This window comes from Crotalus tigris, unplaced genomic scaffold, assembly GCF_016545835.1.
Source record: "Crotalus tigris isolate CLP2741 ecotype Arizona unplaced genomic scaffold, ASM1654583v1 scf7180000024401.5802323, whole genome shotgun sequence".
Lineage (NCBI taxonomy): Eukaryota > Metazoa > Chordata > Lepidosauria > Squamata > Viperidae > Crotalus > Crotalus tigris.
Window position 1 is genome coordinate 1227876 of NW_024100569.1, and position 14247 is coordinate 1242122.

At 36.3% G+C, this 14247-nt stretch overlaps 1 protein-coding gene across 4 annotated transcripts in view; it reads right to left on the bottom strand.

Annotated features, from left to right (window-relative positions):
* Positions 1 to 3955: 3955 nt before the first annotated feature.
* KIF14 (kinesin family member 14) overlaps positions 3956 to 14247 on the bottom strand; it is a 55376-nt gene continuing 45084 nt past the window's right edge. For 3 of the 4 annotated variants that reach the window (XM_039329633.1, XM_039329631.1, XM_039329632.1), the window contains one exon: positions 9478 to 11136. In XM_039329633.1, coding sequence (XP_039185567.1) covers positions 10760 to 11136 — 377 coding nt within the window. In that variant the 3' untranslated portion in view covers positions 9478 to 10759. Of the gene's footprint in view, positions 4016 to 7013; positions 7118 to 9477; positions 11137 to 14247 lie in introns of those variants that run through there. The other variant, XR_005555057.1, reaches the window with a different exon arrangement.

The window sequence follows — 14247 nt, forward strand, 5'->3', positions numbered from 1 at the left end:
TCAATTATGGATCATTACTCATTCCTCAGAATCATTTGAGCACTTTGTTAAGATAACAGAGCAAATTCATCCTATTTTCAGAGCTTTATAACATGCTTTATTAGGTAATTGATACACCAGGCTCATGCTTACACATCATCAACTCAGCTGACAGTCTGAGGAATGAAGAAAAGCTCTAACAATACTTTGTCATTGACGAGCAACATTTATATCACTAACAGTAAGCACTATATTCCATAAGCAAATAAGATGCAAGAAAACCCACGGAATCTAGTTAAACGTTCAAAGAAGGTCAAATCATGAATTGGACAACCCGCATTTAATATGAAAACTCCCTGGGGCAAAGGATATTTTTATAATTCATCTGCAACAATGTAATGACATGCAAGAATATTTATGCAAGGGTAGGAATTTGCAAGCCCAACTGAGTTCTCAGTCCACAGAATATAAGTTTTCTGCTTTATATATTAGATCTGAATATGGTGACACGGTTATAATCCAACTATTAGTGCAACTATGTCTATGTATTCAAAACAATGTCTCTCTGAAGTGCCCTTGTAAATGGAGTGGGATTTTCTCAAGAACAGAAAATAGTTGAGGAACTTGGGGCCCTCAAGATATTGTTGAAATCCAGCTCTCCTTGGCATGGAACTTATTATTCAAAGAATAAAAATCAAACTTTTCCCTTAGGAGATGGTTCACCCTTATGGTACATTTTAAGCTGTGAGCTGGATTCATATAAAAACAACAACTATTCAGTAAGATGAAGGAAACAGCAACAAAATGTGATCTTCTGTTTGTAATCTTCATCATATTCATTCTCAAAGATAGCATCTTAGTAAAATGTACTCCCCACATGCTGTAATTTTAGCAGGCATATCATCTAAGAAGAAAGAACTAGAATTTCCATTTGACTTAACATCCACCCGTTGAATTGTCTCTACTTCATTTTTTAAAATTGAATTTTACATCTGACTACTTCTTTTGCAAACCTTCAAATAGGATTTTATGCACACCACAAGCAAGTCAGTTCTCACCCTCTTCCCTTCCAGGTTACCGACACCAGAGACCAAAGAACATAATCCAATCAGAGTCCTGTCCTCTGAGCTATCACAGAATAACAGAAAGCTCCTCACCCCCATTGCCCAAAATGAAAATAAAATACATTTCTAATGTTCTCCAACCTTGTTTTTTGTATAAGTATTTGTCTCCATTTCTCTGATGGTTTCCAAAAACAAAACAAAACCAGAGAAGCTGCTCTTCCAGAAAGCTATGCAAGGTAAGCTATATATTTTTTAAAATGTAATAAAATCATTAGTTCATCAAACATTTTTTCAGCCGCTTTTCTTGCATTCTAAATGCTCCCCTGATATAGGAAGGTGAAATGGTAATGTGTCAGCAATTTTGCAACCAGGCACTTTTCCAAAATAGCTGTGCCCATAGCTCTGTTTTTTTATAATTTGCACTGGGAAGGTAGGTTGTGAGAAAACATGCTGGAAGAGGAATAGCAGAAGGGAGACAGTAATGTGCAAATGAGGCAGAGTGAGGCAATAACCGAATAACATTCGGTTATTATTAAAACTAAAAATAGTTTTGCATTTGAGACTGGTGCTACCTCAGATAACTCAGATATTCCCTTCTTCTTTAAACATTTGAAAACATGGTCAATCATGTAATTATCATCAACAATTTTAGGATTTCAATATACTTGTTTAGGTAATAATGATGGATGAAATTGCTTTAATTAAAGAGATGAAATTATTGGTGGAAGTGTTCCATCACTAAAAGAGTTTGCCTGCTTGTTTTGGGGCCTATGCTTTGGGTTATTTCTTAATAAAAGTAGATATTGATTGATTGATTGATTGATTGATTGATTGAATATGTGCCATCAAGTAATTTTTGGCTCCTAGCAACCACATAGATTTTTACAATAAATAATAAACAAATAAATAAACAAATAAAGTAGAACCCTAGGATGTATTGTATTATAAAGAATAATTTGATACAGTAGTATATTGTCATGTAAATATTTATAAGACTGTATTCCATATTTGTTAGGGAGGTAGACTCTTTTGATCCACTGGGACATATACAGTATACTTCGGATTAAAAGGTACTGTTTAAAGTGTCCCTATATAGCATAAGTTTTATTCTACATAAATTGCAGGGCCCCTCAGTGGAAACCACTTTATCTCTGAGTTACCTACTGAATATATTACACAGCTGTTGACAGATAAATAAATCATAATTATTTGTCAACAGGTTCTGTAGATATTCATAATCAAAAATATTTATTAAGCATATTTATTATTATAGTACCAGAACTGTGGGTAACTAAGGCACAAAACAAATTAGTACAATATTTATAAATTTATAACATACAAAAATTACAGGGCAGCAATTAGTGTTTTACTTCCTTTCTGATAAAAGCAAAAGAAGCGACAACAGAAAGACAAAATTTGTCCCTATTATTGATGAAATAAAGAACCAGTTTGGTGCAGTAGTTAAACGCACTATACTAAAAACTGGGAGACTGTGAATTCTAGTTCTGCCTTAGGCTAGGAGACAGGTGAGTGACCTTGGACGGGTCACTGTCTCTCAGCTCTAGGAAGGAGACAATAATAAATCACTTCTGGAGAACCTTGCCAAGAAAACTGCAGGGATTCATCCAGGCAATTGACAGGAGTCAACAATGACCCAAGTGTGTGTGTGTGTGTGTGTGTGTGTGTGTGTGTGTGTGTCCGTGTGTGTGTGTGTGTCTGTGTCTGTGTCTGTGTCTGTGTGTGTGTGTGTGAGAGAGAGAGAGAGAGATTGTGCTTCCTATATTCCAATCCCACATACATGTTGAAAGTACATTTACCAGAACCAGTTATAGCCTACCATGGGATCTCAATTCCATTAAGGAGATTAAATGGAGGGTGAATCACACTTCAGTGACAGATCACATATTTCGATTCCAGATTTTTTTTTTTTAGCATATCCAATTTTTTTTCTTTTGTTTTAAATTTAAGGAATAGACGAATTGAAAAGGTCTGCTAGAGCCCTACAAAGTGACTGCCAATCAAAATAAGTAATATTAAGCTATTTGAACAAATAACATGATCTGGCTGCTAAAAATATATTGTCTGTATGCTGACAGATATTAATAACAGAACGGCAAAAATAGCTATTCCCTAACTATAGAATTTGTCAGGTTTTTTTACTTTCTTATGGGATAGGTTAGAGTGTGGGTGTTTTAAAAATAAACTTTTTCGATTTGGGAAAGAGGTGGAGGCGGAAAGAGGTGATTTTTCCAGAGCATTGCTTACTTTTATGAGAGAAATAGAAGCCTTAAAAAAAAAAGGGAACAGAAATTGTAGCAGTATCTTATGAAATGCTTCCATCTAGTGGAATAAAACTGAATCTTTGTGGTATTGAAATAATGCCAAAAGTGTTTTTAAAACTTACCATCAAAATACCTCCGCATATTGGTTATATTGTACCTTTCTTTTGTTAATAATTTTGTCTCCTAATCAAGATATAGCATCTACTTCAATTTTGTTTTGCTCTAGCAGCTTTAACAGATAAATGAACTATAAGAAAAGGAATCCAAAAATCTACACTGAACCAATGAACTTTATCAGGATAAACTGAAGATAGATAAAGTAGTTAAAGAGAGCCAATTTGGCCTGGTGGTTAAAAGCACCAGCTAAAAACCAGGGGACAGTGAGTTCGAATCTTACCTTAGGCATGAAAGCCAGTTGGGTAACTTCTTCTCAGTCATTCTGTCTCAGCCCAACCCATCTCAGCCCTCCTAAGAGGAGGAGGAAGTACTAAGTATCTTTGCTACCTTGAGTTATTTGTAAGAATAATAATTATATGAATAATTTTTAAAAATGACATACCAGGAAGGAAAGGTGGAATGGTGGAAAATGTTCAAGATATGCCAATAGCACTTTTCATTCACATTGGAGTAGTCAGGAAATACACAAACTTGTCTAGAACCAAATCAAAATTACCAGATTCTTCCAAAGACCTTTGGGTAAAACAAAACAAAAAATGCAAAAAATTATCTTTCCTGCATTTTGGGAAGCATAAAAATCAACTAGTAAAATAAAAAGAGTTTTATCCTTACCTTTGGAAAGTGGAAGATTTTTAGATGGAAAGCAAAGCTGAACTAATTTAAACATGTACTAATTTGTGATACATAAAAACGAGAATAGAAAACATAAAAGAGAGGCCAGTTTATAACCTGAGAGAAAAATCTTTATAAACTTTCTTTTTACTTAATAAAGACATTGCCTGTGTATTATTTTATACTATAATCTATTAGGAAAATTAAAGCTCTAATCTTACTATGTTTTTATATTTGTAGAGTCAGTCTTTAAATGATGGAGAACAAAGATACATTCAGAATTAAGCAGATTATCTGCAGTATACTTTTTGAATTGATGGTATTTTATGCCAAATTAAACTAGCAATATATTTCATTTAATGTTTCAGCTCCATTGCTGTCTCCTAAAATAAAATTCCTTGATCTGTGATCTTGTTCAGTAGATTTCTTTTTAAAAAAAATGCAAACAGTTTGAATGCCTGCAGCTGAACAGTTTTGCCGATGGACAAATTTGCTCTTGTTCCACATCATATAATCATGCCTGACAGCTTAATTTATCACCAGATATTTAAAGTATCTAGAACATTTCCTACATTAAGAGCTTCTGTCTATGCCTTTAAAATTGCAATATTTGTTGTCTATCATTGCTGAATTTAAGCCCCTTTTTGGCTTCAGTAAAAGATACTGAAGTTATTGGGTGGGGCTGTAAGCTGCAGGCAATGCCGTATAATTCTTGTTGAAGAAACATCATTCAAGTGCTTCTAGCTTAATTAGAAATACCAGTTTTAAAACTTTTAAAATGCACATTCTATGCTTGCCAAAAAGGAAATGGATTTTAGTTCAAAATGACTTGAAATAAAAGCAGATGAATGCTTTTCCCCTTGAATGTTTAAGCATTAAAACAAATATATGACATCACTATCCTTGCATTTCCCAGTAATTTTTTCCAGGATTGAACTTTTGTGGCTGCATACCTAATTTTTTAAAGAATACCAGCTGCATTTCAGCGCCATGTACAGTACATGGCTCAGTGTGTGTGTGAGAGAGAGGGGGGAGGGAGAGAGGGAGAGAAATAGAAATAGCCACCCCCTTTCAAGCTAATAGCTGTAATAATATTATTATATCATAAAGGGCTAGCTTTCATAATTTTCTGTTAATGATACCATCAAGAATCTGGCTTCTAAAAATTGGCTGCTTTGTACAGGTAGTCCTCGACTTATGACTACAATTGAGCCCAAAATTTCTATTGGTAAGCATGATAGATAAGTGAAGTTTACATCTTTCCTTGCCACAGTTGTTAAATGAATCTGGCTTCCCCCATTGACTTTGCATGACAGAAGGTCACAAAAGGTGTTCACATGAGTCCAGGACACTGCAACTGTCATAAATATGAACCAGTTGCCAAGCATTTGAATTTTGGTCATGTGACCATGGGGATGATGCAACAGTTGTTAAGTATGAAAAACGATCATACTCTTTTCAGTGCTGATAACTTCGAACCATCACTAAACAAATGGTTATATTTCATATAAAAGTGAATGTAAAAACAGGGGATTTAGCTGAACCTGAATCAAATTGAAATACAGAACTTTGAATTTTAGAATCAAGATCCTAATCTAATCGTTTTCCGTTGTTATAAATGCAAAGCCATTCCCTAGCCATTATAAGTAAGAAATGAAAAGCAATAGTTTGGTTAAGTGTATCAATAGTCAGATTCTCAGTCTGAAGGGTGGAATTGAAAAACTCTCTTCGTATTTTACTCTAGAAACAGAGAAGTAAGACATTACATTAAGGCATCTGGAAAGGGGATAGTAGGAAGAAAAAGCTACTTCTGATGCTTACCATGAACTCTGATAGAAACCTCTTATTTAATATTCAGTTGTGTAAATGATGGACTGAGAAGGGCTTACTTTTCAATAAAAAAGGTCTAGGCAGTTTAAAATACTGCCTACCTGGCTGAAATCAGACAATTATATCCAATATATGTCAGGGGCAACACTGGCCTACATCAGAAATATCTCAAGAAATCCATGACAGCATTTGTAAGCTACAAATGAATTGTAATTATATTCAAATAATATTTAAATCATAGATTTTACAGAGCTGAAACTTTACTCCTAACTTTCCACAAAGAAAATGTACATATGGCAGGGTTTATTTTTTTAAACAAAAGTGTACTTCTAGTTTTCAAAATTTGTCAACAAAATTGACAAAACACTCATAAATACCAAAAAACACAGTTTGACAAGACCATGTATAAATTTAATTTAAAAAGTAATAAAAACTAAAAGAAATCTAAAAAGTTTTTTAAAAAAGAGGAGAAAAAGGAAAAAAAAACTTAATTTATATATTAAACTTAACATTAAGCACTGGTTTACTAATACCATATATAACACAATATCACACATATCACAAAATCTTTTCTATGGTAGTATTTACTGCTTTATCCTTTGACTGATAGAAAATATCACTTTATCATAATAGTTAGGTTGTGCTTCCAAAAGCCCACAGTCCTTAACATCAGGAATAATATAACTTTCCCAGTTTTTCAATAAAATTATTTTATTCAACCTCCAGGCTCTAAGCATATTACAAAGTTGTGGTATCTAGTTCAACATCACCTTAACATGTTTAACATTTAAAGATTTCCATGATTAAAGATTAAAATACTATTCTAGAAGGATACCAGATGATCATGGGTCAATGAACCCTTATATTATCTACATTTCTAACAAAGAAAATTTGATCTCCATCCTTTCAAATATATTTTGGGGAGTCCAATATACTCAAAATAGATTCTTAATTAATCAACTGTAACTTCAAATCATTTTAACATTTTTAAGAATATGAAACCATTGATCAGGCATAATTAGAGACCTCCGTTCTTTTCAGTTTACATGCAGTTTGAATAATTACTTACAACTATTTTTGTGGGTGTTATTAGCATCTTCCAAGTGCGTATTGACAATTACATTATAGACAATTGTGATCAAATTTGATCAAATTCCTGCAAACAGAGCAGACCTAGATAGAATGGAAAATAGATGTAAGTCTTTCTTTTACCATTGGGTGGCACTATTACTCTAAAAAGAAAGTAGAAGCAGAACATTACTTTATACAATATTTAATATTTGAGGGTATAAAAACATGCCCTAATTCCTAAATGTGGATTACTTTCTTTTAAAAATAAAAAAGGTATTGGCATTCATAGATGATTTAATTTATACAAATTCTCTATTTTACACTTTCAATTCAAAAGTGCTATTGCATTAAGAGTTCCAAACCAAGTGAAACTGGAGATAATATTTGAACTCTTCCTACAGAACAATTTTAAACCCAAAGATTTTGGGTTACTAGCCAATAAAACACACATAGCTAACTATATGGAATTAATGTTGACCCATTTAGAAGTGATGGAATCAACACTAATAAAGAGATTTCAATTAAACTAGCCCAAATTCATTACACAGTAATTAAGTCTTCATAGAGCCAGTTTGGTATAGTAGTTAAGGCATTGTGCTAGAAACTGGGAAACCATGAGTTCTAGTTCTGCCTTGGGCACAAAGTCTACTAGGTAACCTTAGGCCAATCACTTTCTCTCACCTCTAGGAAGAAGAACATCATGGCAAATGAAATTACCAAGAAAACTCCAAAGACTAGTCCAGGCAATTGCCAGGAGTCAAGATTCTTCTTTCCATAGACAAATTGTACTATTCAGCTGCGAATGTGACACTCACTTTATCTCCTAAGATACATCTATTTTCAACTGATAGCACCAGCCCTTCAAGGTAGGCCAGATCAAGTAACCAGTTCCAGAAGTCTGACTGGAACTGTTTTATTGATTTAGGCCACAGTAAACAGAATTTTTAAAACCTGACTGTATTTTCCTTTTTCTCCATCTTTTATCCAGGGAGTTAGGATAGAGCCAGTCTGAGCTTCTTCCTAACATTTTTGTATGTTTTGATAACCCTATATGCCTAATTTCTCCAATTTTATCTCCGTGGCTCTCCCCAGGCCAAAACACTGAAGAGGGCAAGCCCAGGAATACCAGTGCAAAACTGGAGGATTTTGAATCCAATAGGACCTTCATAATCTCTGGGCCAGATCAAGCATCTGGTATGTAAGTCTTCCATTTTAATTATCAGGAGCTCCCTAGGCTACATACCCTATAGTCCAGTGGTGGCGAACCTATGGCACGCGTGCCAAAGGCGGCACTCAGAGCCCTCTCTGTGGGCACACACTGTCGCCCCAGCCCCGCCTCCTCCCACGGCCCCCTCACTAGCAGCCCTCCGGAGTCGCCCCCCGGGCACGGCCCATGCAATGCTGCGCAGCCAAGGACCTGGTAGCTGGGCAGCAGGGACAAGACTCTGCCCTTGCACCCCGTCATGCACAGATGATGCTGCAGGGCACGGGCAGAGGGCGTGGCCACCATGGCGCTGCTGGGCTGCCTGGGTGATCTGTGGCGGGCTGTGGAGGTGGTGGGTGGTCAGCGGGCACGGCGGAGTGGGGACAGGGGTAGGGGGTGGGTTTTGGGCACTTGGTCTCTAAAAGGTTCGCCATCACTGCTATAGTCCACAGAGACATTTCTACATTCCTCTTCTGGTGGATAACTGCCCGAGTTTCCTGAAAACTTAGCTCAAGAAATGCTGACTCACGAAACAAACATTCACAATTCCAGTTCTGCACCGCACAGTAAAGGTAATCCTTGACTTACAACCATTCATTTAGTGACTGTTCAAAGTTACAATGGTACTAAAAAGTGACTTATGACCAGTTTTTCAAATTTACAATCATTGTAGCATACCCTTGGTCAAGAGTAGGCAACCTTGGCTGTTTTATGACTCGTGGACTTCAACTCCCAGAATTCTGGGAGTTGAAGCCCACGAGTCATAAAACAGCCAAGGTTGCCTACCCCTGCCCTTGGTCACAGGATCAAAATTCAGAACGCTTGGCAACTGACTCATATTTATGACAATGGGCAGTGCCCCAGGGTCACATGATCACCCTTTGCAACCTTCTGACAAGCAAAGTCAATGGGGGAAGCCAGATTCACTTAACAACCGTGCTACTAACTCCAGTGATTCATTTTAAAAACTGTGGCAAGAAAGGTTGTGAAATGGGGTAAAACTCACTTAAACTCACAATTATCTTGTTTAGAAATTTTGGGATCAATTATGGTCATAGATCCGAGGACTACCAGTATAAATCCCAGCCAGAAGCATAATACCAGTCTGCCTGATGACAAATACATTCAATTAATGTATTTATTACAAAAGTTGCAGATAAAATCAATCCATACAAAGTAAAAAAATTAAAATATAGGTGTATGAATAAAAAGCAAGGCACATATTTCAATATAATAGTTTAATATGAGTTTTGCACAGCATTTTAAATATGTACAAAGACAGTTACGTTATAAAGAAGACACATTTTATTACTCCTATAATTTCTGACTACATGGAAAAATTTTATAATTTAACTTTAATGCAACAGACATTTTACATATATACAGTATATGTGCAAATGTTTGTGGGAAACATAGGCAGGACATGATTATGAATACAATTACACACTCAAACTTCAATCAATCTTTCCCCACTATGAAAGCAAAAGTTTTTGCTTTCAAACTGTATATGCACTATAAAAAGAACAGCTAAGGGAAGGACTATTCGGAAACTATCTCCCTCCTTTAAAAAAAAAAATACTAGTCCCTGAGATGACAAAAATGTATGTGGAGGTGTTTAAATCACTGTACTGTCACATCATATTTACCCCATGTATCATCTGGGACCCATATTGCTACGTATAATCTTTCCACCTTCCTTTTTAAAGCAATTGTCAATAAACCATTAAAAACCATGGCTAAAGGTTAAGGCAACCTCCAGTCTACCTTTATATTAGGGTTAAGACATTACTACTAAATGGTAAAACTTATGTGCATTTCGCACTTGCTCACAAATCTATTTGCTGTATACTGGGCTCAATATGCTGTCAAGGAAAGTCTAACTGCCAACAGAGAGCATATTCTTCTCTTATTAATACTGAATGGCACAACATTAATGTAAGTAACAATACCCTCATTTTCCAGAGAAAGGGGGAAACCCTTGAATATAGTTGGCCTAGTTATAAGCAGTAAATAAAATAACTCTACCTCATTAGACATTCATAAATATAAGACCAGTGCTGAATTAAGTAATACATCTTCTTTGATATGAGCTCAGAGATTTAAAATAAACTTACTGTGTTCCTGCAGAATGAACTGAATTTTGAACAGTAAATTTTTCTATCTAAATTTTATTTGCAATGAAAGCAAGACCAGGTTGTATATTTATAGACCAAGGACCATTTTTCATGGCATTTTCCTCTATTTCTTTAGTGACAAAATTAAATTAAATCTACACAAAGCCATTGGTTCATAAATATTATACATGCGGTATATAGAGAAACACATGCATTTGCTTTTCCACATCCCAGAAAAGCAGTGGCAAGCATATGAGCCAATTGTGAATTGAATTTCAGTTCTCCTGAGATATTCCTTTGTGACACCATTATATCAGGATATAGAAACTTTACAGTATATAAATATAGCTTTCTGAACAACCCCAAATCGAAAGCAATAATTTATCCACAATCGATTCATATACAATCTCAAGGTAAATGTGCGATTTATACCCAAGGTGAAGTTTCCCCTAGGTTTTCAAGGGTAGACCTAAGTTTATACTCCTTTTTTGGAACTGTTTTTCGCTTTGCAAAGTTTGTAGATTCACCTCTTACAAGATATTTTCCTTGAAATTGAGCATTAGGCATGCAACCATCCTGAAGGTGGAATGAATTTTGTCTCTCTTCAAGTTCAAAACTTATAATGAGTGATTGTGCTACACAGTTAAACTCATTCTGGTTCACCACTTGTGGAATTTCATGAAGAGGACAGTCCGTTGAGCTAACAGGCAAAATAGGTGATGGATAGAGAGCTGTGAAATTCCCAGTTAGGGTGCAGATCTTTTTAATAAGAAATCTGAATGGACTTTTGTTTCTATAGGCACCTGCAGAAAATAACAGAATAAATCAAGTCTAAAACAACTGAAAATTAAGATATTGAGTAACTTACGCGTTATCTGAAAAGAGACAAAAATAATTTATATTCTTTAGACTTAAATTTTTTTAAGGAAAAAATGTACAAAAGGCACAGTTATTAACTATAAAAATGACTATTTTTCAGGGCTATAATTGTTCCAATATTTGGAAATCAGCTTAGGGCTCCCTCAATCATCAACCATAAAGTTATTTTTAAAAAAACTTCCAGTAAATAATAATATGTAGAAGCTGTTCAACAGGCATCTATTTTGATAAAGTTCACTTTTGAAGAATGGTTTTTTGAAGCAGCTACATTTCCGGAAGGAAAATTAATAGGAACTGCTTGTGTGTGTGTGTGTGTGTGTGTGTGTGTGTGTGTGTGTATATATATATATGTGTTTTCTGAGGTTTTCGCGGGTATTTGTATGTAGGTCTTTGGTTGTTCAGGTTTTCTCCCGCGTAAAATTGGAAGTGTCTTGGCAACGTTTCGACGAAGTCCCATTCGTCATCTTCAGGCTGGTGTTTTCAGCTTCGTGCTTTGAGCAGCAATGTGTGGTCTTAGCTGTTTCTTCCTTTTAACTGCCAGTGGGGGTATGAACTGATTGGGTGGGAGCTTGGCTGTTTTCTGATTGGGTGGAGGTGTGTTCTGAATGGTTAGGGGCTTGGCTGTGCTCTGATTGGCTGGGGGAGTGTTCTGTTTGGTTGTGCTCAGGTTAGTCTGAGTTGCAGAGGGGTTTAAGATTTTGGGCTGCCTTGCTATTTTTTGGCTTCTCGTTCGTGCTGAAGCTGAAAACACCAGCCTGAAGATGACGAATGGGACTTCGTCGAAACGTCGCCAAGACACTTCCAATTTTACGCGGGAGAAAACCCGAACAACCAAAGACATATATATATATATATATATATATATATATATATATATATATATATATATATGTGTGTGTGTGTGTGTGTGTGTGTGTGTGTGTGTGCGCGCGCGCGCAAACAAACTCAACAATAAAAGAGCAAATCAAATAGAAATAGACTATAGTAATTGTGAAAATATATTCCTTGCAAATTAATCTTAATGATAAATACATGGTGGTCATAGAATTGGGAACAAGTTATAGCTATCCAAAATTATTTGATACATGAGATTCTGAAATGTGAAAACATACCTAATTTGGAAACATTGGTTGAGATAATATTATGAGACAACATTAAGGGAAAAAAAGATGAGGTCCAACCCAAATTAGCTCTCCCTGACAAAGGGACAAATTCACAGCCATTTCAGTTTACTGGCTCATGATATACTGTCTTGACTAGAATCAAAGCCACAGCGACACAGAGCAGTAAAAATGTTTAATCATCATCTGTTTTCTTATGTCATATTTATTTTGCTATAGGACTAATGAAGCATACCTTTCAAGCATACTCTCTAGAACAGTGTTTCTCAACCTTGACAATTTTAAGGCATGTGGACTTCAACTCCCAGAATTCTGGGAGTTGAAGTCCACATGCCTTAAAATTGTCAAGGTTGAGAAACACTGCTCTAGAAGTACAACTCTTAGAGTTTTTCCCCCATTCCTATGTTCTATTAACACAGGAGAAGCCAGAGAAGCAAAAATAATAAAAAAGCGAAAGGTTATAAAAATCTACCTGTCTGTCTGTCTACCAACCTATCTACCTAATACAGGGATAGGCAACCTTGGCTCTTTTATAACTCGTGGACTTCAACTCCCAGAATTCCTGAGCCAGCATGGCTGGCTCAGAAATTTTTGGAATTGAAGTCCACGAGTCATAAAAGAGCCAAGGTTGCCTACCCCTGGCCTAATACTAATACTTCTGTGTCAGAAGCACTGAAGTGTTTCCGCGGTGAAAGGATTTGCCATTGCCTGGGGGACACCCAGTTGGGGGGGTCCTTTTATGTCCCCCTTAAGTTGCCAACCAAGGTGGTACCCATTCATGTACTCGTGGTCACCCGCTTTTAAGCTGCTGGGTTGGCGGTGGTTGGAGAGTGTGATGGGAGCTCACTCTGCCCCGCAGCAGCAACGGGCCTCGAACACGAGTCTGCTGATTGTCAGCCCTGCGTCCTAACCCTTGTGAGCCACCATGCTCCATCTACCTACTTACCTACCTACCTACCAACCAACCAATGGCTAAATCAAGTCAAGTAAACTTTCATTTTATATTCTGCTACAATTAGAATTTACATTTTTATTTTGCCCTTCTTTTTCTTAACGATCCTGTGATGTATGTGAGACAGGGAATTTGCCCCTTTTCCTAAGCTGACTTTCTAATTCTGGAATCTCCAGTGGGGTGCCATTAACTATCCATGTGTTTAATTTCTCTCTTAGAGCCCTCCACTTTGCTTCTATGCATCTAGGAGTTTTTAAAACGTAAGATTCATCAGAAAATATTTTGCTTTGTAAATCTCTGAGTGAATTCAGCTAACCAATAAATACTCTAACAGCACATGATTTAAAAGCTATGTGTCCCTGCACTTCAAAAGTGGGGAAATTTAAAAGGAGCGAGGGGAGAGAACAATGCACACAGATACAATGGGAAAGCAAGACTGCGCAGGTTTTTTGCAATGCTCCTCAAATGAAATATATGTAAGTAGAACAGTAGTTGACCAATCAAGCTAGGCCACAGAATGTTCCCTAAAGTTTTAATACAGAGGTTAACATTAGCAACACATAATGCACAAGCCATGTGTGTACACTCTTATGTGGCCATTGAGAATAATGGTAAGGAAGCTGCAGATGTTGCTAATCTACAATTCCCAGCAGCTTTAGCATGCATAACTATCACCTACAAGATGCTGGGGCCTTTAGTCTGGGAACATTTGGAGGTTCACTCCTACTTGACAATAGGACTAGCTACCATATAAAGGTAGTTCCTAGGTTAAGAGTGTCCAACTTAAGGACAAGCCCTAGATGTGAAGGGGCTGCCTATTACTAAAAACGGTGTCCTTCTTCCAGCTGATGAAATGCTGAAGCTCTAGAATGCCTTCAGGAATACTGAGAAGAGGCTGTATATTTAAAATGTGCAGCTTGCATGGTTCCTGAAAGCATTGGATGGCTTTTCCCTCTTGTCAA